Source organism: Erpetoichthys calabaricus, chromosome 12 (genome assembly GCF_900747795.2).
Source record: "Erpetoichthys calabaricus chromosome 12, fErpCal1.3, whole genome shotgun sequence".
Classification (NCBI taxonomy): Eukaryota; Metazoa; Chordata; class Cladistia; order Polypteriformes; family Polypteridae; genus Erpetoichthys; species Erpetoichthys calabaricus.
Window position 1 is genome coordinate 54,645,095 of NC_041405.2, and position 27,844 is coordinate 54,672,938.

The 27,844-nt window shown below is 39.5% G+C and overlaps 1 protein-coding gene across 4 annotated transcripts; it reads right to left on the bottom strand.

The window, feature by feature from the left end:
• Positions 1-4,229: 4,229 nt before the first annotated feature.
• Positions 4,230-27,844, bottom strand: slc25a38b (solute carrier family 25 member 38b). 4 transcript variants are annotated; one of them, XM_028815569.2, is made up of 8 exons: positions 27,437-27,844; positions 20,370-20,519; positions 15,341-15,465; positions 9,929-10,013; positions 9,284-9,463; positions 6,196-6,364; positions 5,368-5,534; positions 4,234-5,265 (listed from the first exon to the last, which is right to left on the bottom strand). In XM_028815569.2, exons 2-8 carry the CDS (start codon positions 20,442-20,444, stop codon positions 5,143-5,145), a joined length of 924 nt encoding a protein of 307 aa, XP_028671402.1. In that variant the 5' UTR covers positions 20,445-20,519; positions 27,437-27,844; the 3' UTR covers positions 4,234-5,142. The 4 variants fall into 4 exon arrangements, with proteins under 4 accessions (XP_051790471.1, XP_028671402.1, XP_028671401.1 ...); XM_028815568.2 differs by having other exon boundaries at positions 20,370-20,522; positions 27,395-27,844; XM_028815570.2 differs by lacking the exon at positions 27,437-27,844 and adding an exon at positions 26,866-27,184 and having other exon boundaries at positions 20,370-20,522.

The window sequence follows — 27,844 nt, forward strand, 5'->3', positions numbered from 1 at the left end:
AATGGAGTTGGTGATTTGGTCAGGATTAATGGTGTTTTCAATGCTGAGAAATACAGGCAGATACTTATCCATCGTGCAGTACCATCAGGGAGGCGTATGATTGGCCCCAAATTTATTCTGCAGCAGGACAACGACCCCAAACATACAGCCAAAGTCATTAAGAACTATCTTCAGCATAAAGAAGAACAAGAAGTGATGGTATGGCCCCCACAGAGCCCTGATCTCAACATCATCGAGTGTGTCTGGGATTACACGAAGAGACAGAAGGATGTAAGGAAGCCTACATCCACAGAAGATCTGTGGTTAGTTCTCCAAGATGTTTGGAACAACCTACCAGCCGAGTTCCTTCAAAAACTATGTGCAAGTGTACCTAGAAAAATTATTGAAATAGTGATTTGGTTTAGGTTTCTCTTTCACTGCATTTTGTTGATTGATGAAAATAAATGATTAACACTTCCATTTATGAAAGCATTTTGTTTACAGTTTTTTCATACCTGCCTAAAACTTTTGCACAGTATGTGTATATGTGTATATATTAACATTTAAAAAGTAAAGATACATTTAGTACTACTGCAGCGGATTCGGGCAAACTACCTGCTTGACAACCTTGCAGAGAAATGTGGATGCTGCCTTTCCGTGCTTAACGGGCAGAAGGTCTAAACAATTCCCAAGTCCAATACTTAACATGAAGAGGTCGTACTTCTTTTTAGATGTAAACCCTCCATCTTATTAAAAGAATTCATCACAAAAGCAACCTTGAATGTTGCAGGGGTTTAGTGACCCAAATTCATCTTAAGGGACAGTAAGTAGCCTTTTACCGCAATTTACCAAGAGAGTCCCGCTTCGACAGCACCGATTACAAATATTCGCAAAGATTTCCACTGTCCCAGGAGCCAACGGGGCACTTAGTGTGACAAACAGTGCGAGAAGAGAGGACGCTGCCCGAAACTGCGAAGCCGTGAAAAGCCCGACATTCCGTGCCTCCCAGTGTCCACTTTGTTCTTCTGACCCCTCGCCGCTGAAGGCGGTCTCGTCTTTACATTGTTTACAGCTCGGCGCAGTTAAAAAGTTGAAAGACGCAAAGCTGTTTTGTTCATCTCTTCTACTATTTAGTACTGTGAATTAAAACAAAGTTACAATATGGCAGTTTTCTCTGTGAGGTACACGCCTGGCGGCGGACGGCTCGGCCCTGGAGTGCAGTGAGGAGGGAGACGCGGGCCGCACTTGTATGGGATAGATTGGCGTGTTTGTGTTTACCACTTTTACGTAATTTCCATAGCGCATGGTCATACGTCATTTCCGTTTCAAACACGAAAAGAATTTTAGATATATAGATGGCCACCACCCCAACCGTGCTCACCTTGGGTTCCCCCCTCTACTTGTTGTGCTTGTCATTTTTGTGTGTTGTCCACTTTCAATAAAGGTGAATGTCACACAGTAAGTTCAGTTTATGATGTTCATTTAGTAGGCATTCCTAGAGTTCCCATCAAGCCCAGTGTGCTCAATTCCGAAAGTTGAGCAGACGAGTGGAGTGAGCGTCCTGATCCAGACTGATGCCATCTTTACCAAAAGGAGCAGAGGGGACAGTAAAATACACAAGCAGGCTTATGAGTTTGCAGAGAGGGGCTGACGCCATTACCTTGGGCTATTCTTATTCCCTGCTAAGTGCCAGCACTGGATGGCTATGTAAAATAATGATATCCCACCCATACCATCGGCCATCATTGTGGAGGTGTGACAGTTAGGAATGTTCCCAGTCCTCGTGCTGATGCCCAAGCGCTCAATAGCTGATACCTCTGCAGATTTTAATGCTGTTTTTTGGGTAAATTAGAGCACTAAGAACTACCTTTTTTGCAACCCCTTGCCCCAAATAAAGTTGGCTGTACTGACTTGGCAGAGGAGCCCTGTCGCGCTGTAGTGGAGACAAAGGGAAAAATGTCTGTCCACCAAGTAATGAAGAGGCCCCGACCACCGTGAGAATGGACCCCCACTTAAGTAAAACAAAGGCGGCAACTGAAGGTTTTCCTTTGCTGCATTATATGAAGACCACCACTCTGAACCTTGTGTGCAAACACCCGGTCCTCGTCAGAGTAGCTAGAACTGGCCTAGTAACACCGACACGTGTGCACGAGATTTAACACGACTAACAGAACGGGCAACGGCAGGTTGTGTGGGCCTGAGCTAGCAGAAGCCTTAAGGTTATGCTAATCCAGTCCTGTGTACCGCTAGACATTAATGAAGATGACATGGCGAGTCACGTGGCCCCCGCCTCTGTCTTCATGCATTAGCCAGCATACATAATCAAAGAAACAAACGGTCACCTCGAGGCAGGCACTGTGCAGAACACGGCCATAGGAGACAAGTCCCGCTTAATACACCAAAGTGACGCCAGCGTTGGCCTCTCCTCCCAGAAGTCAGTGGCCACTGAAATGTTGCATTTCACATAAAAAACGAGCCTCATGGCAGCAAAAGAAACAGAAAGCAAGAAGTGCAGGGAGTGACATGTTATTTTCTTCAGTGGACAGAGAGTACTGTTAAAAAACAATGACACCATAAACATTTTATAGCAATGTGGTGGCAACTCTTGATTGTCCTTGCTTTTGTTTGGGAGGCCGAGAATGACAGACTACGGGCACCCTATCTGAAGGTAATTAAGTAACGTGGCATGGCAGCCACTCTACCTGACACCTAAACTCCAATGAGGCAGCACCCCCACCTAATCATTGGTTTGTTAAGAAAAGCCACTCCACTGTCTGCCATGTTCTGCTACTCTTTTTTGAAGGCGGTGCTGCATGAAATGACACTTTAAATAAACTTAAAACCTTTTCATTTACAGGGAAATCTCACACTGGCATAAAAATGCTAAACACAGAATAAAATGTCCAGAATGTGGGCCACGTGTCACCACTTTGACAAGTGAAAACTGCAGCCCTGTCCTGGAACAAGTCTGCCCCGGACACTGTAGGGCACCTCACTGGGCCTACTAGCCACTCTGTTTGACAAAGACGGGTAACAAATATTTGACTTTGCCTTCGCTGCTCCTCGGTATCCTCGTGTGTCTTACCCACTCGTCTGGCACTTCCTCGCTCGATTGTGTTCCAGTAAAGCCTCTGGTGGCGAATGGGCCCCCGTTACCCATTGTGAAAGCATCACTTGCATTCTTGCATTTCCCATCTTTGAAGGGAACACGAGTGCCATCCCAATGTTACTTGCTAACTTGTTCACTTTCTTGTTGTGAAACGCTGCATTTCAAACTTCACTTCACATTCCTATCACCTTGGTCAGCTTGCCTCAGTGGTAAGGGTGACGACACAATCGGATTGCTCAGTGCGCCAGGACACGGGCTTTAGGCGGCGGCTGCCAGGTTCACTGTGTGCTCAGATGAACAGCAGTAAATGGGCCACAGCTGCAGCAGCTGTTTCACACCAAAATTAAAAGGCAACTTCCTAAATGGAGCTTCACTGTCCTGTTCAACACAAAATAAAGACCAACAACATGAGAATCTTCCAGCACACACCTCCCAAAATGGCACACCACACACGATTACGTAACACCCCGACAGTCCAATAGATTTCATAAGGTCAGCGTGTTCAGAAATGATAAGAGCCAAAAACTGCTGAGTCGCTCTTGGGTGCCTGCGCTCAAAGTCTTGAAACCCGATTAAAGGTGAAGAGCACAAAACGCAGTTGTGGCATAAAACAGCTGTGGTGCTAATTGAGGGCACCACTAGAGCTCGATGGCCGTACCCCACGCCAAGCACTAATAGCTACAGAGCAGGCCTCCAGTTCTGACTGGCCAGTCGCTAACAGAGGAACTTCAAACTGGTACTTGAACTACGGGCTGGCCAAACAGCAACTGACAACTGCAGCAGACCACTGCCTGCGGCAGGTCCGGGTGAGTCTGCTTTGGGTCACTTTCTGTATTCCGATGCCCAAAACCTTCCCCAGAGATTTAAAGGAGCGCAGGGTTTGGCAGTAACACGTCAAGCAGTCCACAACTGTTACACAGATTGGGAGACCGCAGCCCAAACGCCACAGAGAATAAAACATCTGTTATGGCGAACAGGCGGTACACCGCGAGTACGCTAGAAAATATGAAACAACCCTCAAAGTATTGTGTTAAAACATCAAAGGGCAGTAGGGCATAGTAAAGGAACACAACAATCGGGCACGGATGGCAGATCCAACCATTTTTTGCTATCCTAGTGTGTTTATTTTCTGTGCCAAATTTAACACCACATCTACACCAAAGCAGCTCAAGGCCACACAGTTTGCAGAAAACACAAGAAGCAGCAACAGAGAGGACAACAGGAGTGCTGAAGAGACGACAAACCGGGGGTCCGTTTACTGGGCAGCACACGTCACAGGGGGTCAGCACTGCAGCTCCTGCACCAGAGGCCCTCTGCAGAGCCCTGGGCACACCAACCTTTACTTTCTTTAACCCCACAAGATTATTACATTACAGACACTTTTCCATTTGATACCTTAACCACCTAACAATCTTCTTAAATTTCTTGACATTTAAAAATATGTTGTGAGGTCATGGGGCCTGCTCAATTATCCCACGCGTAGATTCGTTTTGTGTGCTCCAGCGGTTTACACGAGTAGTCACTCTGGTGTATGAAGCTGGTCAGATTTTCCTCATTCAGGCTGTGGATCAAAATCTAGAAGCACTCGCCAGTTTGAAGGAGGAGATCAAATGAAAATGTTACCCAGCGGGTGGTGGCAGAAGGAGGAGAAATCCTGTTTCAAAAAGTTAACAGTTCTTTTGCCACCAGTGTTGGAACGCTGAGACAGACAAAAAAAAAATAAAATAAAAAGTGCAGACTGCAATGATCCCTTTTTAAATAAATTATTTACTTCTCTTTCAATAATTCAGATGGACTTGGTTCCTTCCTCCTCAGTCATCTTCATCACTACCACACCCGAGTCGCTCTGTCCTTGATCAACTGCAGTTCATCCCATTCAGCCATGACAGCTCATCATCTACTTAAAAACAAATTTCACAAGCAGACCCCCCACGACTACTTCAGCCTGCACCGGCCACAGGCTTTTCTTCTTGCCTGCTACAAATGGGACAGCTAGAGGGGGAGGGAGAAGACCCAGCAGTTCTCTCCTGGTCACGCCATCACTTCTGCTCAATTCAGGATTTTAAGCCCATCTTCGTCATGAGCTGCTCATATACCGTCCAAGCCATAGCAGCCATCAGTGTGCGTCTGAGGGACCGTGGGACTACACCACGGAAAAATCCAGCTAACCCAGAAGTCTTGTGAAGAAAGAAATATAAAATAAAGTTACATGGAAGTATAGAGGAAAACAATACAATAGGATTTAAATAAAATAAATAAGAGGTCCAAAGCCTGCTTACCTGAAAAATGAACGAGACCACTTCTCCTGTTTGTCGAAACTTTCCTGGGGACACCTGAACTTGCGTTTTTATCACATCGGCAGGCTGGGTCAACACTGAGGCCAAGACTCCCGCAAAGACCCCACAGCTGAAGTTTAACAGAGGCGTATAACTGCTGCTCAGGACCTCTACAAGGTGGGTGTGGGAAGAAAAACAAAAAACAAAAATGGCTTAAAGCAAAGAAGGAAGTGGCAATCAAGTTGTATAAAATGGAAAAAAATCTATTTAGCATTGATGGATGAACATCCGATCCAATGGAGATTCTGTTCTGGCCACTGAGCGATTATTTTGTCCTTGCACAGACACGCGAGGGGTCACAGGAGTTTGTCATGTGTACAGGACAGTGTGAAAGAGCAGGAGAAGACCTCAAGGCAGAACTGCCGATTCTCCAGGTTGAGTGCTGGTCACTGCGGTGGTTGGAGTGCGTTGTTAAAAGTCGCCCCCACATGCATTCCACCGCAGCCAGCCGCACGCACTGTCCCGTAACAAAAGAGCCAGGATGCACCAGAGGAGGTTTCTACGGAGTGGGCAGCTTGGTCAGACAAGGTGAGTAGATTGCTTCTGTGACTACAAAGTGCAGCAAAAATGACAAATTCTGTATAAATCAATGGAAGCAATGAGCTGACATTTTCAAAACCTGAATTAAAGGCACTAACACTGCTGAAAACAAAACGGGTTAAGACAAACACAGTACTTGGACAACCACCTAAACATGCTCAGAATCGAGTGCTTGACCAACATAATGCGTATTTTATTACACATCTCATAATGTATAAAAATGAACCTCACCTGCTGGAAACATCCTCTTCGTCTGTGTATAAAACATGACATAAATGCCTGAAAAGGGGGCATCTCTCAGGAGTGTGGCCGTCAGCCCAGTGAAGAGAGAGCGGGGCCCTTCCAACTGGTAAATGCTCCGCAAGGCTCCAAACACACTTGAATAACAATACTTGCCACTCTATTTATATGAATAAATAAAAAAAAAAAGCAGACTATTGTTATTGAGCATTCCCTGCCAGATTATTCTCTACAAGCAGCAGCTCTTTAGGCTGTGATGCTTTATCAAGTTCACATAAGCATCAATTCATTAAAACATTTAACAACAGAAAACAAATTCACTGGACTACATTGACGTTATGTTTTTAAGTTTCAGATAATGTCTTTGCCAAACTTAACGTAAAAATGGGGCAGAAGAGAAGAAACGTCGTTACAGTGAATGTTTTACAAACAGTCATGAACTGTACGCAGGACACATGCATCTTCAGGCTCTCGGTGGTCTCCGAGTGGCCAGGCTTTCTACCACAACACTCCACCTTCTAGTGGACTGGCGAGAACACAAATCTGCCTAAATTGAAGTCTTTCAAGCATCAACACATTTAAAACAATTATGTCAACTAAACCGGGCGTTCATCAGTGACACTTGAACATTTCACATTACATTCTCCACATTTGCTACAGGAATTCAGCAAAATAACACACCACATTTAAGTCCCCTTTAAGAGGCCAATCCATTTAATTCAGTTTTAGGTAATTATGAAATATTTATACTTAAGCCTTTACTTCCTAAATTTCCTGTTCAATAGAAATCAGTCATATCTGCTAATATCACAAGGAACTTGGCAGGTGCTGTCAAATTTAATTAAAATCAAAAATGCACACTAAACCCTACTGGGTGTTACTTCAACTTTTTCCCATGATCCTCTTCTCCACTGGAGTTGCATTTCTTTCCACAGACTTCAACAGTGCAGCGGTCTACCGGAAAGAAACTGCAGCAAGCGGCTCTTACAGCAAACAGGGCGGAGAAGATGAGCAGACGATGGGAGGCACCACACAAGTGTACAGTAGGACCAGCAGCATTTCAACAACTGTTTGCCAGTAAACTCTTAAGATTTTTTTTTCTTTGTCAAGTAGACTTAGTCATTTTAACACAAGGCATGTCTCTGAGCCACATTTTGCTAAGCTGGAATTCATTAACTGGTCTAAATTTTGCTGTTTTTCCCTTCATTATCTTTTGCACTGAATTGCTCCTGTGGTTAGGGCAGCTTATAGGAAGGTCCTTACTCTATATGGTGTCACCAGTCATATTTAATGTTATTTCAATAATGACATACACTATTATCTATATATCAATCTAAAAATCCAACATCTGTCTGCTTTTCATGAGAGAACTACTTAATAGATTTAGATTGGTTTTTCTTTCTATAATTTGCCTGAACATTCCAGGTGATTTTGAGACTTCTCCGACTGTGCTGTCATAGTTTGCTTACAGTACAGATTTATTTGTGTGAATCCGAGAGGAAGGCCCTCCTCACTTATGTGCCAGCCTCTGTTCGAGTCACTCTACCTCTTGCCATGCGTTGGGAGTGTACCTTACCTCTGCTTAGCTAGCGATACCAGTTTGTTCACACGTCACCATCTACAGATTGCTAAGGAGTAACGTTTAACATTTTTGAGAGAGAGAAAGAAATCAGAGCCATGTGTGTTTTAGAGGGTAGCTGTTGGTTGCCAGAGATATCATGGCCACATGCTCTTCTCCCCACGCGGGGGACGCTCACCTGTCAGAGCTGAACACCATCAGATGCAGTGCCAACATTTGACGTTGGAGAGTACCTATTTTTTTTTTTTTTTTATTGATTTTTAAAGTTTGTCCTGTTTCACTACTATGTGAACAGCTAGTTTATATTATATACATCTATCTCAGATCCATTTCCACAGGTGTACAAAAATCAACCACCAACCATGCAGTCTCCATTTATACACATTTGTGAAACAAAATGGATCGTTCTGAAGAGCTCAGTGACTTCAACCATGGTATTGTGATAAGATGCCACCTTTGCACTGAGGCGGTTCATGAAATTTCATCCCTGCTGGGTATTCCACGGTTAACTGCAAGTGGTATTATTGGAAAGTGAAGGCATTTAGGAGCAACAGCAACTCAGCCACAAAGTGGAAGACAACGTAAAGTGCATGATACATAAGAGTCACCAAAGCTCTGCTGATTCCATAGCTGAAGAGTTCTAAACTTCCACTGGCATTAACTGTGCAGTGAGAGCTTCATGGAATGGGTTTCCATTGCCTCGCATCAGATGGAGTGGTGTAAAGCACACTGCCACTGGACTGTGGAGCACTGGAAACGCGTTCTATGGGGTGACGAATCACGCTTCTCTGTTTGGCAGTCAGATGGGAGAGTCTCGGTTTGGTGGATACCCAAAGGATGTTACCTGCCTGACTGCATTGTGCTAGCTGTGAAGTTTGGTGGAGGAGGGAGAGTGATGTGGGGCTTTTTTCCAAGGTTTGGGCTAGGTCCCTTACTTCCAGTGAAGGTCAATCTTAATGCTTCAGCAAACCAAGACGTTTTGGACAATGCTATGCTTCCAACTTTGAGGAAACAGTTTGGGAGAAGGTCCTTTTCTATTCCAGCAAGATGTTTAAAGACATGGTTGGATAAATTTGGTGTGGAAGAACTTGTCTGGCCCGCACAGAGCCCAGATCTCAACCCCAACAAACACCTTTGGGATGAACTGAAATAAAGATCGTCAGCCAGACCTTCTTGTCCAAAATCGGTGCCCGACCTCCTAAATGCTCTGCAGAATGAATGGCTACAAAACACCCACAGGAAACTCTCAAAATCTTGCAGAAAGCCTTCCAAGAAGAGTGGAACCTGTTATAACTGCAAAGGGGTACCAACTCCATACTGAAGAAGTCAAAGTATTTGAATGCAATGTCAGTAAAGTCCCTGTTGGTTTAATGGTCAGGCATCCCAATACTTTTGTCCATATTATATATATTTTTTTAATTCTATATGAAGGTTACCAAAACTCAAATTCAACTTCATATGCTCTCACACGCGTTAGTCCATTTCATGCAAATATCTCACCTCAAAACGTGTTTTCACTAAAGTAACAGGCAACATGAAAGTCGCTGCAACAGTCCGAGCACCTGCACCTAAACATATCAACTCCAGTGCAGTGGGTGCTTTCTCAGAAAAGAAGTGTTGCTTGAGGGAAAAATAGGTGCTGAAATAAATTCCAACTCCAGGAATGCACCGAACAAATGACTGGAATAAAGAAACCAAAACATGTTAATTATAAAAAACCCTTCTAACACAGATTTAGAAGATTCCAAATATTATCTACTTTAGCAACCACATAAAGGAACAATTGTGAAAATGTAAAGTCACTATTAACCGATTAAAGATAAAAAAAAGTAAATAACTTAAACCAAAAACCAAGAATGCTTTTCAAAAATCAGGATCTGGTTTACAGTTCACACATTAAATTCTTAACATCAGATTATACTGTTCAGGTAAAAGGTTCAGTTTGCAATCTGTCACTTTTGTCACAAGAGAAAATTGTGAGGTAATAAAAAGCGCCCATCTAACATACCAAGGAACAACAACAATTTCCTTCCATCTTTTTTCTTTATAAATTATACATATTGCACTTACATACATTGTACTCTATCTTAAAATAAAGGCCAATGTCCAATTGATACTATGGCTGCTAAAATAAAGACGACCTACCGGAGAAACACCTTTCCATAATCCCAGGATCTTTTCAGTGCGGACGACATTGATGAGCACCGTGATCATGCCAACATGTTTAGACCTGTAGTGCAAACCCAATAAGTAGAAATGACTCATGTTTAGCAAGCTAGCAGTTTTCTAGAGCAAGACAAGAAATACAATTTTAACATGTTAAGACATTTTAATACTTCCTAATTTAGTTAAAGGGCCACAGACACATTAATTGTTACACAACATCCAGGTCTTCAAAAAAAATCAACATTCATTTATGTACCCTCATGACAGGCAGAGATTTCAAAGTTAGTTTGAGCACTGGCATCAGGCCCAACTGAAAATCCTTGCATTTTCCGATCCTGTAGATAAAAATGACTTTTATAGACAAAAACGCACACTGGAGCAAAACGAATATACCAAGTGTTATTCAAAGCACTGTCACTGAGTGATGTCGTGGTCTCGTCTTTATGATAACAGGCTGAAACTAATCCGCACCAACATGGTCTCTGTGAAGGAGCTCCCACAATGAGAGTATGAACCAAAGGTGATATGAAAATTCACAGGTACCTTTCGGGACTTTGTCTTATGTATAAAATCAAAGCGCAGCGTAAGCAGAATGGGAACCAAGCTTTGCCCGACTCCATTTGGTTACTGGCACATGTGCTAAAGCAACATTACAGCTGCACTGCATGGCTCCTGTAGTCCTTGTAAGTCTGGCAAATTCAAATAAGAACAAGGTCAACCTTGCCTGAAGTAGATATCAAAATCAGGTCAGGTGTTGGGGACATTGGCAAGACAGAACTGGCAGACTAAGCATTCCTGAACAACAGTTGGCACCTCAGCTAAAGAGAATCTGAAACTTTTAGCCTCTGCAAAAGCTTCTCAATTAAAAGCCATGGAGTTGGGAGTCCATTTATGAAATATGGTAAGCAAACAGCTGTAAGGAGGAGAGACCAAAAGGAGCTCAAGTGCTATACGACCAATTAGTTAATGCAAGCAGTAGAAACTGTCAGGTTAAATTAGGAAGCATCCCAAGGTTGATGTGCTTCTCCTGAGTTGACTAAGTAGTACAGATGGCTCATTCATCTTCACAAATGATTAGGAATGCAATGATTGGTACTAGTAAAAAGTGCGAGTACAAAAAACCTGAGTGTGCAAACCTAAGGTGTCTGGATGCACATTAATAATTGACTCAACTTCTCACATAAAAAGACAGGAGGGGAACTGTGAAAAGAGATCGCTAGCTGTGCAAAAATCTGTTAAACACAACATGCTGTCACACCAAATCAGATTTATTAGCATTTGAGCTTTGCATTTGTGTCCCTTATTCCAGGTTTATTTAAAAAAAGTGTACTTCAGCAACCAGTAAAACATACAAATTTGAAATTACAAATAAATAAAATTGATCAATTCCATTTTACCCACTTCATTAAAGTTTGAAATACAAATTCAGTTACAAATTTTTTCACTTAGCTACAAATGAGTGCACTGGACCCTCTGTATGATAATCAGAGTGAGACGCCACTAATGATGATGCAACAGTTACATACTTTTGCCAAAAGATAAATAAAAGCATGGATTATTTTTTTTCTAATTCATTTCCACTGTGAAGGGATTCACTTTTTCAACATACGAGAGTTCATTCATTTTGCATGTAACATATGTATGCACCGATTTGTCGCTCCCCTGAACTATGCACGTCACTACCAAACCCTTGTATAGCTTGATGTCACTGGCTTGAATTCGTTGCCAGCTGCACTTCATGTACGCGGTCTCTTTACATAAACTTCAACCAACAAAAGCAAAACCACCATCAGGAAAAAATGATAATAGGGGGACAAAGTAAATCACAATGCAACCTCTAGTATGTTCAGGTACAAGTATTTGTAAATCACATTAACACACTTAACCTACACACAGGTACAAAACCCGCTTGGATCGGCACAGACAACAGCATTGATTTCTACAGCACATTTTCATACATACAAACAACGTAGCTCAAAGTACTTTACAAGATGTCAAAGAGAAAGCTACAAAGAAGATTAGGCAAGAATAATAAAAAATAAATAAAATCTATCCAATATTGCTAAACAGATATAACTAGTAGACGGTAGTGTCCTTATATGCAATATCATATTGTAAAAATGTCTCTAAAATGAGTCAGACAGGGAGAGCAAGTTGTTTCTCCAACATTATTGATGCATGAGCAATTCACGCTACCTTACAGCAAAAAACGTAACAATACCCGACAGCATAAGAAGTTATTTTTTGTGCACGCAAAGATTTCCATTTTTGAGAAGGGCTGCTTTAAGTGTCTAAAATCTATTAAAGTGGCAGTTTTCCTATGCAGACTTTAAGCAACTGTGTCCAAGTCATAAGAATCACAAGCCATACAGAAACATCGTGGGCATAAAAAAGAAAAAAGAATAATATTAATATTACAAAACAATGCACATGCAGCACAAACATTTGGTTGCTTATCTTTCAATAGCATTGTATTACTATCACTATTCTGAGGAGACTTGTAAGAAATAATTTCATTCTACTCTCCAAACGACAATACATTTGAACTACAGGCATATCCACCTTAATTTACTAACACGGAGATCAGACTGTGTACCCCACTACTGGGCAAGCAATATAATTGGATTAACAGCCATGGCTACTTTAGCAGGAACACTTCCGCTAGCACTATGCACCAGTGTGATCAGTGATGGCCTCTTACTACAACTTCAAGAATTATAGACAAGAGAAGAAAGAGACCGAGCATAAAGAACCTGCCTCTCATATTTGAGAACTTAGTTGTGCTGGAGATTTCAGTTGCCAGTAATTAGAATTAGGCTGTAGTTTACAAGTGAAATTCCAAATTCTTAAAAAAAAAAAGTTTGTATTTCTTGTTAAGTATTAAAAACAATACTTTAGTTTTAATTTGCATACCATTAAACATGTGTTTAGTCTTTTGTAAACAGAAACCACAAGTTTCACTCACTGCAGCTTAAATTCTAACATTTGTTGTTGACACTATAGCATCATTATTTTCTTTTTAACAAGCTTGTCAGACATTGTCAGCTTGCCTAACAGAACATTATAAAGCTTCTCTTGTGCTCTGTTAGCCAGTTTGTTAACAAAAACTAAAGTACCTTTTCAATACTATACATTACTCTGTTCTATATGGTAGCTAAAGAGACAGGCAAGACATCAAGGAACACTGAAGAATGCACCTTATGCCATCTTTCTTCTCTCTGTTCGCAATCCTATAACAAGGTGCAATTTGTGGCAGGGAAGACGTTTTACATCCACATTGGAGAACAAAGAGCAAATATAAAAATATATATATATATATATATATATATATATATATATATATATTTGGGCACATGCATACTGAAGAGTACAGCAACTCATTCTTAGAAAAGAGGATAGTTTCACAGTTTGATCACACAACACTCAATTAGCCACCTGGACTCATCTGCCACAGCTTGCAAGTTGGCCTTTCCAGGAATGGTAAGACAGTAAATGCCTCTGAAGATGTTAACTTGCATATGTTCTAGTTAACAACTAAATCAGAGATTAAAGTCAATCATATTCTTAGGAGGATCAGAAAAAAAAACAATTTTCAGATGAGATTTGTGTCTGAGCCATAAAATACATTAACCAGTATTATTCAGCAGAAAACTCTACCTCTAGGGCCTAGAATAGCAATTGGCAATCCATAGGCAAATTGTGCAATAATGTTATGAGCACTCGCATTTGAATAGCAGGACCAGTTATTTTAAGCACACACTGCATCAAGAGCAGAGACTGTAGCTGTGAAAAACAAATACCTGAGCTCCAGAAGTTAAGCTGGGCACTGCCTATATTGACAGGTTTCAGAACTGACAAAGACGGACAAAACCTTGCTCCCAATCACATTCCAGAATGGAGTGGAACTTTTTTGCTGCTTTTATCATTACAAACATTAGATCCCCTTTCTTAGTGAATTTCATCTGATAACCATTAGTCAAAAGTGAGCCAACATCTCAGCAGGCTTCTGCCAGGCCCAGTAGCACCTGGAAGGACATTTATATTGAAACGTGTCGCAACAAACTGGACTTCTGCTTACTCTGATGGATACACTTGTACACCTGTAAGCATTCATGTACCTGGAAGTTGAGTTTGATCCACTAAGCAGAAGCAAAACCTCCTCTTAAAAACTAAGTGCATCCATCTTTTCAACTGCTTTCGGGATTGAAAGCACCCTGTATCTACTCTCCTAAGAGCTCCTAGACCTAGATATCTTGGAATCCCTGTGAACACCCTGGGAGAGTCATTATTTAGTTCTAAGACCAGCTTTTAAGTTTTGGCTCTGTGACAGTGACAAACTAATCGGCCAAAAAAGCATTACTTCAAGAAAGCGGTCTCAGTGCCCACATTTTTGTGAAGACACAGTACCACAGTGAGGAGACATGAAAAAAATAAGAGTCTAATTTCCAAACTTAATGGACAACTACTCCACACAACAGATACTATCAAAGTACCACACTACAAGGACAAGAAATGCCCTCCCCTGCAAGCAAAGCTCTTCACTTGAACCCAGACCAACATTACTAATCCACAGAGAAAACCTTAAAATTCTGAGCAGTTTTATGATACAAAAACTCTTATCATCTAGTACACAGCTGGTCAAAGCTTACATTCTGTTTGTTACTATTTAAAAAGCTCAAGAATAACAACTTGCAGGTATGAATGTATGGGGTTATTACTATTATGTGCACAGAGTACAGTGAAATTGCTACCTGAATGGGTTAATCAACATACAACACACTGCCAGTTTCTGGCACCGTGATTAACACGAATACTGGCTTTTACAAGGTTGTCATTAAACTGAAAACAAGTGAGCATTCAGTAACCAAAGTCCTCTTAACCACAGCTATGCACTCATGCAAGGAAAAGTGCAACGTCAATGTAACTTCAGTCTAAAGTACCAAAGATGGAAGGAAAAAATTGTAAATAAAAACATTTGTTTAAAAAAAAAAAAAAAAAAATCCAGTGATTCAGTGAAAAAACAACAGTCTTATCTGTGGCATATTTATCTGACTCAGGCCCATTCTTTAATATATATTTATTATCCTTATTTATCAACAAATCGTTTCATTTTGTTTCTTAAAATGAACGCTTCTATTATGTTAATAAATCGGAAGGCCCCAGACCACTACCTACAGGAAAAGGCAAGTACAATAAAGTGGGACCCTACCAAAGGGGTCTCAATTACTGACATTGTTAAAAGCAAAGCAGATAACTGATGATCATCAATTGATCCACATCTCTTCCCCACACCAGTCTAGCTCAGTCGGTTATCAAAGGAACTTTCACCAGTAGAGGACAGGTACAGTACTCTGTGCCCAAACTCCAATATGGAAAAAAATGATGACTTACCCACTATGAACAGAGTTTTGAAGTATTTGTAGTCTTGTCTTAATGAGGTCCAGAGGTTGAAAGAGCAAAGTAGAACATGTCCCACTGAGTGAACCACACATAAAAGCCTTAAAAACTGGGTGAGCCTAAAAAACAAAAATCCAGTTAAAAACCATCAGCCCTTCTAACAAAATCCCACATATCTGAAACAAAAGCTGTACCACTGATTTTCATGAACAACTGCAAACAATCATAGCATCTACTTACTGCTTAAAACATTCTAAAACTTGGTCTCCATTCGTAAGACCATTCAACCACTCACTTTACACAAAGCCCACACCAATTATAGACAGTTAAGATTGCACTTTTTTTTTTTGTTTATAACTGGCAGACAGATTCTCTTACTAACAATTCAGCATAAATGTATAATCTTCATACAAATATATTTATAGCAAAGATGGCAACAAGTATTGTTGTGCGTCTCTTCATTTACAAGACCCAAAGAGGTACTGACATGCTTTAATTCAGACAGAAAATGTTAAGCTAAAATTTTATGCCTAAAGTGCATGCAAAATCCTGCCAGAAATGTACACTTAAAATACTTCATAAAGACAAATGGCACTGAAGCACACTTAAGAAACATGTTAATGGTGCTCACAGCCATTTTAGGCAGACACCTGCATTTATTTGGAGTTAAGGAAGAACTGGTGATTATGGTTTCTTCCTAATTAAGCATGTTCAATACGGTTTAATTTATGTTCATGACAGAAAAGCAACATTTCTTGAAAGGTTAGCACTACCTTTTCAAATTTACTGATCCTGGTCATTTGAGTCAACATGTTGGATTTTTACTGCATGCATAAATGTAATGAGTGTTTCTCCAGTTTCTTTACAGTACTTTATACACAAATATCCCACACAGATTGCAATATAACTGCTAATTTAAGATTTTGTGCAGCATATGCTTTAAGAACAGTGTGAAAGAAAGAAGACATTACCCATTACATGCAACATGGAATCTGAAGATTTACCACATAATTCTACATAAATCAAAAAGTGTTATGTTTTTAAGATAAGGAGACAAAACTTCAGTGGTCTTTATATTATATTCATGTGGAGTAACACTATGTGATCCAGAATGGAAAGGAGTGAACCATTACTCTGAAGTGCACGCTAAACAGAACAATGTACTGCAGAAATTAAACAAAATAGTAGACCATTAATGTAGATATGGCATGTTCCTAGGACTTCATGAAAATAAAGGGTGCTGTGCACATAGCACAGAAACTTAACACAAGCACTTCTGGGACAATGTTTGTGTCATAACAATGACAATTCAGAAAATAATAACTTGACAGGCAAGTTACTCCAAATGTCTTTAATTTAACAAGTAAACTAAGCCAGACTAACAGCATAAATGACAGTCTGGGTCGACTCCATAAAATTCTGGAGGATGGAACAGAAATTATTTTCCTGAAAATAGAAAGGTTTCTGAAAAAAGTAAAATAGGCTTAAAAGGGATTCAACAGAATTCTAAAATTGAGTACAAAACCAATGTTACCTATAAACAGACTCTGCCCACAATGAACACAACGTGAAAGCTAATATTTCTACTTGCCAAAATTAATTTATATTTAAGTTTATTAAAAGTAAACACACACACTTTCTAAAATGAAACCTATAATCCAGCAAGTAACCCACATTCAAGCAAAAGAAAAGGTCTCAAATTTAAAAATCCTGAACAACCAGACATCTTACTTACACATACAGAACTGATAAACTAGTGCATTCCAACCCACCTTAATAGAGGCAAGCTTCCTCTTCCCTGTATCTGGAGAGTCTTTTGCGTCTTCCATTCCTGTCACTAACAATACCAGTTTTCCTCCCTGTAAGCACTCATCCTTGACTACAGAGCTCCAACTGTGTGTGCTTTGTTAGTGAGTGTCTCGAGGATCAGAACAGCACATCATAAGTAGGGGGAGGCAATAGAAATTGTGTGTGCATGCGCACATATGAAATAGAAATAAAGTATGCAGAAGTGAACCATCAAAATTTTACCCATTAAAATCTACATCCAAACACCGAGCTAAAAACAATAATAAATGTGTTACAAAACAAATATATTCCATGAAGTTTAACTTTTTTTGATTTTTGCAATAATGTAACAGAAATGATTATAAAAATGTAATCTAGCAGTGTACTTAAAGATTAGTATGTTTGTTGAACTACATATAATGCAGCTTTTAATAAACAGGTGCCAAATCCCACAATCCTAATTTAGCAGAAGATCAGAGATTTTTTCTTCTCTTCTCTCCACGCAGAAACAGCAGACGACTATTTTGGGAAAAGCATCACATTTTCATGTTTGCCTTAGCTCAGCAGCATAATTTGTTTCTTTCTCCATATCAATACCAAGCTCACAAAAGCACGTCTTGCCAGTACATACAGAAATGCACTCCTACTTTATAACTGACCAATCAAATATATCCAGGAGAGCTCGGCCACCAACCTACTCCAGCATACGCTGGAGGCTCGACTATTCCCACCCTCCTCTGTGAAAGAGTCATTTCTTAAGGTGGCTCCAAAAATGCTTTCAGTACAGCAAATACCTTTCCTTTATTTATTTATTAGCAAATGTGAGGGGGAAAAAAAAAAAAAAAACCACAGTTGTTTAGTTCATGAACTGCAGTTTCTTCCAAAATAAATTTTGACCAACTCATACTTCAAAATATTCTGCATCAAAACACAGCTCTTGAAAAACTATAGATTACTTCAAGGGGTAGGCAAGTAAATTTTAGACATAATTTAAATGCCATTATAAATTACGTGAATGATGTATTCATTTGACCATTTTAGTAGAGAGGCATGGAACGGCATGCTAAATAAACATTCACTTGAGAATGTGTTACAACAGTGAGTCTGAAGTAACTAGGGGGCTTCGCTCGCCAACCCCTGGTCTTGGGTAACCCGAAATACATTTGATAGAGATTATTGTCTTTCTTCGTGATTGTTACATATGTATCATGTTCACTGCCACGATATCTGTAGGTCTATGTAATATATGTAAATGACAATAGCAGTTTAATTGTTATGTAGGTATAGATGTGCAGATCTATGTATGAGATATATTGGAGTGTAAAGGTGTAGATGACGTATATAGGAAGTACAGATATACACAACATTTGTTGTATAGATGGCGTGTTGTCCGTGAAGGAGTTTTCCTTGGTATGGAGTTATTATAATCTTAACATGGTTGTCGTTGTAGGCGCTCTGTACTATGTCGGGTTTGACCATGCTGTGGTTTGTGGACGTTTGGGGACTCCGTACTTTCTGTGGTTTGACTGTGGGGCGGGACGCCGAGGCCTCTTGTGTTTGTTACTTCCGTGAGTACTTATAATATTGTATTACTGTAATGTGATTCACATATGCTGTGGAGTCCGGATCTTTGGGGCGTCTGTACTATCCTGGATTTCTGGCTGCGGCGTTTTAGGCGCCCTCACCTTCCATACTATGTCGGGTCTGACTATGCCGTGTAGTGTGGGTGTGTACAATTCCGTACTCCTCCATCTGGTCTCGTGTCTGTGTGTTCTGTGGTTGTACTGTTAGTAATGTGTCACTGTAATGTGCTTCACATATGCTGTGTACTCTGGACGTTTGGGGATTCTGTCCGTTTAATACGGAGCGTTCGTTTATTAATATTATACCTCCGGTGCCGTGTGTGTGTTTTATGTGGTTGTCGTTGTAGGCGCATGCGCCCTCCGTACTATCTCGGGTTTGACTATGCTGTGTCTTGTGGACGTTTGGGGACTCCGTACTCTCTCCAGTTTGATCGTGGGGCGGGACGCCGAGGCGTCTTGTGTTTGTTTTTTCTGCGAGTACTCATATTATTGTATTACTGTAATGTGATTCACATATGCTGTGGAGTCCATATCTCTGGGGCTTCTGTACCATCTCGGGGTTTTGCCTGCGGTGTGTTAGACGCGCGTTGTAGGTTCGCAGTGGATCAGACTTCGCTTGCGCCTTCCGTACTCTCTTTGTGGACTCCGTAGTGTCTTCCGTTTGACTCTGGGGTGCAGTGCAGAATCCTCTTTTCTGTGTGGCAGTGTCGTTACTCATTAGCTATGGGCGCGTTGTTGCTTCATGTCTTATTTACGTTAGTTGAGCTCTTTCGTTTTTGAGCCGTAACTCGTTCGTTCGTGGTGGATCAGACTTCGCTTGCGGTTTATGAGACGCGCCCTGTAGGCGCCTGCGCACTATGTCTCCTGGGTCCATCGCCGTGTACCTGCGTCTGTGCCTTCCAGTTTACCGAGACCTGCGTCTGTACCTTCCGGTTTACCATTCTCGGTTAGTAATATGGATTCCACAAGTCAGAAGCCCAACAAGACAGTTAACAGAGTAAAAGTTGTAACTTATTGTATACTCCGTTCACTGTTTTCCTAATTGTTAATAATCATATTCTTAAATCAGGTTTCTCACAAAAGTCATGGGGTTTCTTAGGCTTGCTATTAAAATTTTAATAAACCCTTGATCATATGTGCAGCAAATATAGCATAAATGACTCTTGAACAAACAAGAGAAATACATAACTTGCAGGTTCAGAACCACTTCTTGCTTTAGAATTCAAGCCAGCTGCACTTCATAATAAGGTACTGGGAAGTTTTGGATGCCTGAAATCCAACTCTGCTAATCAAGGCTGGACTAGACAAATTCATAATTAAAGTTATCAAATGTTAAATCGTATACACAATTCAGGCTGGTGTTTTGTAATTGGTAAAAATCAGCCAATACACACCATTAAAAGAGGGGTCCTGTTGTATTAAGAGACTTGTACGCTGAGAATCAATGAACACTTCCATAAAGGATTCTAGCTTCAGAATTGTTTGTTAAAAGAGGAATAGCTCAGAATTCTTCCTTTCAATTACAAATATAAACAATTATGTTTTTATTTTCCAGTAAAATTCATTTTCAGAATATCTTACTTACAAAGTCATTTCTCTTAAAAAACAAACAAAAAAAAAAAAAAACAACAACAGTACAAACAGCATCTCACCAGCAAGACCTCCATTTTTTTACTGGTCTGCAAAGTTGTGTTCTGGGAAAATACAGGCTGGGGTCCTTGATTCATTGGGGAAGCTTGCACACTTTTATTCTGAAATGTCCAAGACACATCTCCAATGTTTCAAATTAAAACATAAAATGCCTCCTGAAACAAACAAACAAACAAACAGTATTAAAAATATGCAAAAACATTTCTCAGCATCATTTGCGAAACAAGTTCTTTGAGCATTAAGTTTTATATAAGCATCTCCAAAAATCAGAAAATCTAGAATAAAACACTCAAATCTGACTTAAAACTGTTTAAAACAAATTATTTTGTCAATTATTTTTACAAATTATACAGTGGAAATGAAAGATTTAATTACTATGTTATTTTAAACTATTTGAACTTACGGGAGGAAAACGCTTTCCTATGCATAACATTTTATAAAACCGGTCAGTTAACTAAAATAGCTACATCTTTATCAAAATAAAAGACTTTCACAGATTCCTTCCCCCAAAGCCTATGCTTAGGTAATAAAACATTTATTGTAAGCCTATAAAATTTACTTAAAATAAGTAAAATAAATTAAGTGCACATCTTTTTCTGGCAAGCCCAATCAGCAATAAGTCCCAAACAATTCAAAGCAAATGCTGCCTCTCATATCCATATCCCAGTACCAGATCATGGCTTGATGTTATTTTGGACAAATGAAGTTTATAGGACTGGCAAGCTTTGTTGGGCTGAATAGGCCCGTTTTCCTCTAGATTGTTCTAAATGGCAACTGAAATCTATCATGGCACTCAACAGGTTTAAAAAGGGGGCATGAGTCTATCATAGGCATGCAGCAATGCATTAAATAGAAATCATATTCCTATGGGGTTGTAAAATGTTATTGGAATATATACACAAGTGCAGGACACATGCCACTGACAGTTACATTAAGACAGTCAACATGCTATTTTTATTATAAATGGTTAAACTTCAAACCTCGAGGTTGAGAGTTTAAATCTTTCGGTTGACACTGTGTGGCCATGTGATCCACTTGGATAAACAAAAAAAATTAAGCCAAATAAGCAAATAAAAATTTTAAAAAGTAAAATACTTTGAAGACTAATTAGTTCTTATATACACCGATAAATAAAAAAAAATTCTTTGCTTGTTAACCCCAGGAAAGAAACCTGTAAAGCTGGTGATACGACGCCTTATTTTAGTGGCATTTGCTGCCTTTTCTTTTTCTTGTGGAGCTTTGTTTCCGCCCTCTGGCATCGAACACTCAAAGAATTAATGCAGTTAGTAATTAACTTCTTCTGCTTTTGCAGGATCTAATATGTGTGTGTGCAGTCTATAAACTGTCAGTTACTCTGTGTCACTAAATTCTTTGGGAACCTGTTAGAAATACAGACAGTATTTTAAATCTTTATCATACTGTCGACCATGTCCCTTTTCTATTATGTCTAATATCCAGCATTTAGTTTTTAGTACAACCATGTCACATTTACAAAACATTTTCACATCATTCAAATGGCTCTGACAAAATGACACATTTTCAGCAGTACCATTACCAGTGGATAACTGACTGTAAACCTTGAGAATATACCGTAATTACCCAAACAAACACCCGCCTTCAATCATCACAGGGTCACCTAGCAACCCAATAGATTAAGGATGATTGAGATTACTGTAACTACAAAATATTTTAGCCTTACAAACCCCTAAAACATCTTCAAGATCATAATTTCATAATCCGACGAAATGTGAAGCCATTTTCTAAAGAACATTTTCCTCTTAAATCTATACTTAAGATGTACTAAAACAATTTAAAAAAAAATGCAGTGTGGCACCCTTCTATAAGCTCAGGGTCTATAAAAATATACACATGGCCAGACCCTAGCTAAAAGACAAACCGTACCATACAAACACCTGCAGTCACTGTATCCCCCAGGAACCAAACTTTAGGACCCCTGCTCCAGTGGCATCAAGCAAAGCACCACATTGTTAAGTAGCTAAACAGTGATGACTTTTTGTTTTAGCAATGGAAAAGAAACAAGATTCATAAACTGGGAAATCACTGTAAAACCTCCAATACTAACCACCACCAAAAAACTGTACTGTGATGGTACAAAATATGAAAAAGACCCTTTACTGGAACATTTTAAAATAACAGTCTTGATCAACTGAACTAATTCCCTTCATTATTTTGAACACTTCAATCATGTCCCCTTCTCAATCTTTTTTGCTTAAACTGAAAAGGCTCAGCTCTTTTAATCTTTCCTCATAATTCATCCCCTGGAATCAGCCGTGTCTCTCTTCTGTGCACTTTTTCTAGTGCTGCTGTTCTTTGTGTAGCCTGGAGATCTATATTACCTGCCAATCCACCCATCTTAGTTTTGTCTAAAAACTTCAACAGCTGGTTACTTAAATTCCTATCCATATCATTTAAATATATATTAAAAATAGCAGCAACTTTAGCACTGACTCCTGTGGAACACCTTTCTTAATGTCAGCCAATTCTGATGGGGTTCAAGGAACCTAACCCTCTGCTTTCCGAGTCTGAGCCAATTTTGCATCCTTCTACAAAACATCCTGAACTCCCACTTCTTTTGGTTTGATGCCCAACTTCTCAAGTGGCACCTTATCAAATGCTTTCTGAAAGTCAAGATAAATAATATCATATGCTCCACTTTGATCGTATTCTTTTGTTGCTTCCTCACAAAATTCCAGCATGTTAGTAAAACACCACCTCCCGCTTCTGAACCCATGTTGACTGCTCAGTAAACTCCTTGCCATATGTTGCTTAATCTTATCCTTAATAATTCCCTTCATTAATTTTCCTGTGATGCATGTTAAGCTTACTGTCCTATGTTTATATATGTACCCACTAACCTCCTTAAGAACTCGAGGGTAAATATCTGATCCTAGTGATTTGTCTGATTTCAGCCTATTTAATCCAAGCAGTTCTTCTTTCTCCCTCTAAAATTTCCAAACCACTTTGCTTAGTAGTCATTTTTACTGCTGGGAAATGATCTACTTCCTCACATTTGAAGATCTCAGAAAAATGAGTTCTGAGCCTCTATTCCACAGTTAGAATCTCTCTCCCCCCCCCCCCCCCCCCCCCTTTTTACCATTTCTAATGCACTTCACCTTCTCCTTGACTGATCTTTTACTACCAAAATACTGAAAGAATCTCTTGGGTCATCTTTCACTTTATCTGCTATATTCCCCTCGGTGTTTTTGCCTCCCTAATATCCTTCTTAATGTCTGCCCTCAAGTGCTCATAAACCCTACAATTCAAACAGGAGTTTTTAATCTCAAAGCATATACAGCTGTTTTTTTTCCTTTGCAGCTTCTTTTTTAATTCTGTATTAATACACCGTGGAGTTCCAACCCCCCCAATTTCCCACAAATTTAGATATGTACCCATCTTACATTACATGCAAAACATTTTTAAACCTGTCCCACTGCTTCTCGACTGTCTCCACACTTCAAAGCTTATCTCTGTCTAACCTCCTTAGACTTTCCAGCATCTGCTCAAACTTTGCCCCACCAAAGTTAAACTTAACAGTTTTAGTCTTGGCATCTGCACTCCTCCAAAACTCTATTATATTATGGTCACTTGACTCCGCACGCGGATGCATTTACATACTGTAGTTAAAAAAAAAAAAAAAAAAATGTCATGGATTACTTAAAAAAACAAACTCCTGCTCTAGTGCTCCACTATTTTCAATGTTATCCCAGTTAATATTTGGTTAGCTGAAGTGCCCCATGACAATAATATCCCCTATAAATATGCCTTTTTAATGTTATTACAAATGTGAACTGAAATTACGGTGTGCATTGGGTGGTCTATAACACACTCCTAAAATAAGGCCTCTTTCCCTAAATGCTTTCCAGGAGAGGCCACATTTCATCAGTACAGTCGAGCTCATCATCCAAATGAATAGGGCTGGAGTTTAAATTCTGTTTGACACAAACAGCACAATTCAGTCTATCCTTCCTAAATAAATTTTAAAAAAAAATATCCCTCTTATGTTATACTCATTACCAACTTTGTTATTTAACCAGGTTTATCATAATTCTGCTCCACTACATACATGTCAAACTCACTTGTTTTATTTTAGATACTTCTAGTATTAAGGAAAGGTATTTCTAATGTGTTATTTTACTTTTGCATTTAAACATTGGGTTATTTTTATACTATTTTTTGTTCCTTCATGCAGAGTTCTAAACTTGGCCAATTTTAAATTCCCGGGCGAGGAATGGGTTTTCTGTGTTTGCAGGGTAGCAGAACAACAAAAATAAAAAGGTATTTGTAATGGATGTTTGGTTGGTAATGGAATTAACTGGACAATGCCATAAAATGCTTCTTTCAGTGAATTCTCTTCAGAAACGCCGTTCAAGCAAAGCAACTCATCATTTTGGAGCTTTGGCTGTAGAGAGCAAAAAAAAAAAAAAAAACTGCAACAATAAGTTGTTTTGATGAAACGGAGTCTACAGTGATTTGTTACTAAAGTGCTACCTGTGAGAAACTGCTTGCTGCAGGCCTGTTTGTTTAAACACGTCCAACTCAATGCTACATTAGTGATGGGCATTTAGCAAGGTTTTCAGAAGGACTTCATCTTGGTGGGAGGTTTCAGCATATTGTCTCAAAACTGAGAGGACTTTGAGTTGTTATTAAGGAGAGTGCTGAAGCTAGTTCTGACAACACTGGGTGCAAGGCAAGAACTAACCCTGCAGTCATAACTTTAATCTTACGGTTATGACTATAGCACACAAAATACGAACAAGAAGACACCATTGACCAAGCATCTAAGCAAGTTCTGGTATTCTCCATCTAGTTTTACCTTTGTAATTATAAACTGAAATCTTTACTAGATGTGTTTCATCCTGGTATGGCACATGCTTAGCTTAGGACCAAAAAGCATTACAGAGATTGGTGAAGTCATCTCAGAATATTAAAAGTCACAGACCCCTTGGAAGAATCTCAGTACTGTAAACACATGACAAAGTTGAGCTTAAATGCTTTTTTCCTTTTATATGTATAAGCACACATCAGGAACATTAATGGAGAAAACCCTACTTCTTTAAAAGATAAAACAAATACACATTTGCAGTTAAATTGAAATATACATTTGCAGTTATTGCTAAAGTTATTAATATATGTGTTGTTGCGAGTATGTTACATCATTGTGGTGGAAAATGTGAATATTAGAGGTGTGATTAATAAATATCCAAATAAAGCAGACAAAAAAAGCCTCAAGAGACTGTGAGAAGGATGGCTGCCACTAAACAAAAAGCAATAACAATGGGTCTCAAGCAGAGGAGACAGCATGGGGACGTAATCCAGGTATTTAAACTTCTCAAAGGCATTGAGATAAAGTAGATCCAACAAACATCCTTTCTGCAAAGGATGAATCACAGACTCAAGGACATCAGTGGAAATTAAGGGGAAGTGCGTTTAAAACTGAAGCCACGAAGCATTACTTTACACAAAGATTTGTGGGACTCTGGAACAATCTAAGGAGACATGCAGTTGAAGCAGAAATCTTCACAACACTCAAGAAGAATCTGGATGGGATATTGACAGCTTCAGTATTAGTTAAACAAATGGACTTGATGGACTGAATGGCCTCCACTCCTTTATCAAATTTCTTACGTTCTTATGATATCTTAACTTGCTGTATATATATATATATATATATATATATATAAAGCATCCATTTAGATGTATGCAATTAACTAAATTTAAAAGGTATTTTGAGGGTTACTTGGCACGTTTTATTCATAAAACAATGAGATATTTCTGCATTCTCAGTCTTCCGAATGTCAGCTTTAATTTTTTTGTATTCCAAGCTATACGGAACAAGCAAGGAATGCACATGACTTTAAAAGAAGTACTTGTATAGTCTATTAAAATTCAATCTAATAGAACAACTAGCTATTTTTCCCCACTTATCACCCAAAGATAAGAAAGTAGTATTTAACAGACTTGTCGACGTAAATGAACACGGGGTAATGGGAAAACTCATTACAGAGTTGTAGTATAATCGCAGTCTGTATTTTAAAGCAAAAAATAAATACATAATCCATTAGATAATGGATAATTTTTATTTGCTTTAAAATTATTATTATTATTAAAATTGTTTGGCTGCTAATTAAGGAAAACTAAACAACTAAGGGGCCCGAGTCAAGTCAATTAAAACTACAGGAAAAGAAATCGGCAGCAAAAACTGGTCACTAATTAAGAAGATGGTTAGGATGAAAACCTGCAGCCACTGTGGCCCTCCAGGCCCGGGGTTCGCCACCCCTGCATTAGATGAAGTTTGGCCTCATCCCTCCTACCGTGTTTGTCATTTAATGTGCCTTGCAGCTGCAGTGACCAGAGTTGTCGAAATTTGCAGGGGTGTTATGATTTTACAAGTTCTATTCAGGGATTGAGGTTCCAGCAAATGTTTTATTTAGAGGCATTATGTTGGGTTAATTGTTAGCTGTAAATGAACGAACGTACCCTGAAAATGTCCAACACCAGCGTCGATTTCTGACTGTGGATGCTCCTGACTCTTTATCCATTCATATTCCTAAACCGCATTTTTACATTAATCTTCCTATTTTTATTTGTACCTAAACGGATAAACAGAGCTCTGGGTAACTCCTTAACGATTGTGTCGATATTCATTCCCTGTACTTTGTCGTTAACTTGACCAGAACACTTCGCCTTGTGCAATTTATTATGTAATGCATGTGTTTGCTCTTTATTAATAAGTTACCAGATGCAACTACTTGGATGTGCCAGTTTTATTAGTAAAAATGTCAAAGCTTTAATAAAAGGACACGACTCTTCCTTAACTCCCACAAACTGTCCTGCCAAGTAGGGGGGAAAAATAAACACTAAGTGTGTCAAGTATTGATAACGGCATCACCCGCTTCTCCTGGTCAACAGACAGTTTTAATATGAATACCCAATAATTACTCTTCACACACAAGTCATAGTTAAAAGTAAAAAACGCTACACAAGGAGATCGAACTTTTAAACTTACCCAGATTGTGAAAGTTAAAAGTGAAGACAATAAACAATTTACCACCAGAGTTCAATCCCACAACTTCATCTGGAACAAACTACAAGTTTTAGTCCATCACACAGGAAATGGCCTTCACAAACAATAAATGAATCAACACAATATCAAGTGATTAACGTAAATTATAGGACGTCATAAAGAATGCGCAGACGGCTTTCACTTAAACATAAAACAGCCGAAAAGTCGGTCGTGCGAATCTTCCGGAATTTAGACGCCGTCAAACCGGTCAGTTCGTCCGTCCGTCCTTGGCGGTTTTCGGCCTCATGGTGAAGAAAACAGTAGATATGCTAGAAAACACCGGCGCAGCACAGAGATTCGGTACGTCTGTCTCGACTTGTACAACCCTTACTAAATCGCACCGCAGCTGTATGTGCTTCCCATGGAGTGCAGTGTGGTCCGCTTTAACCGGTT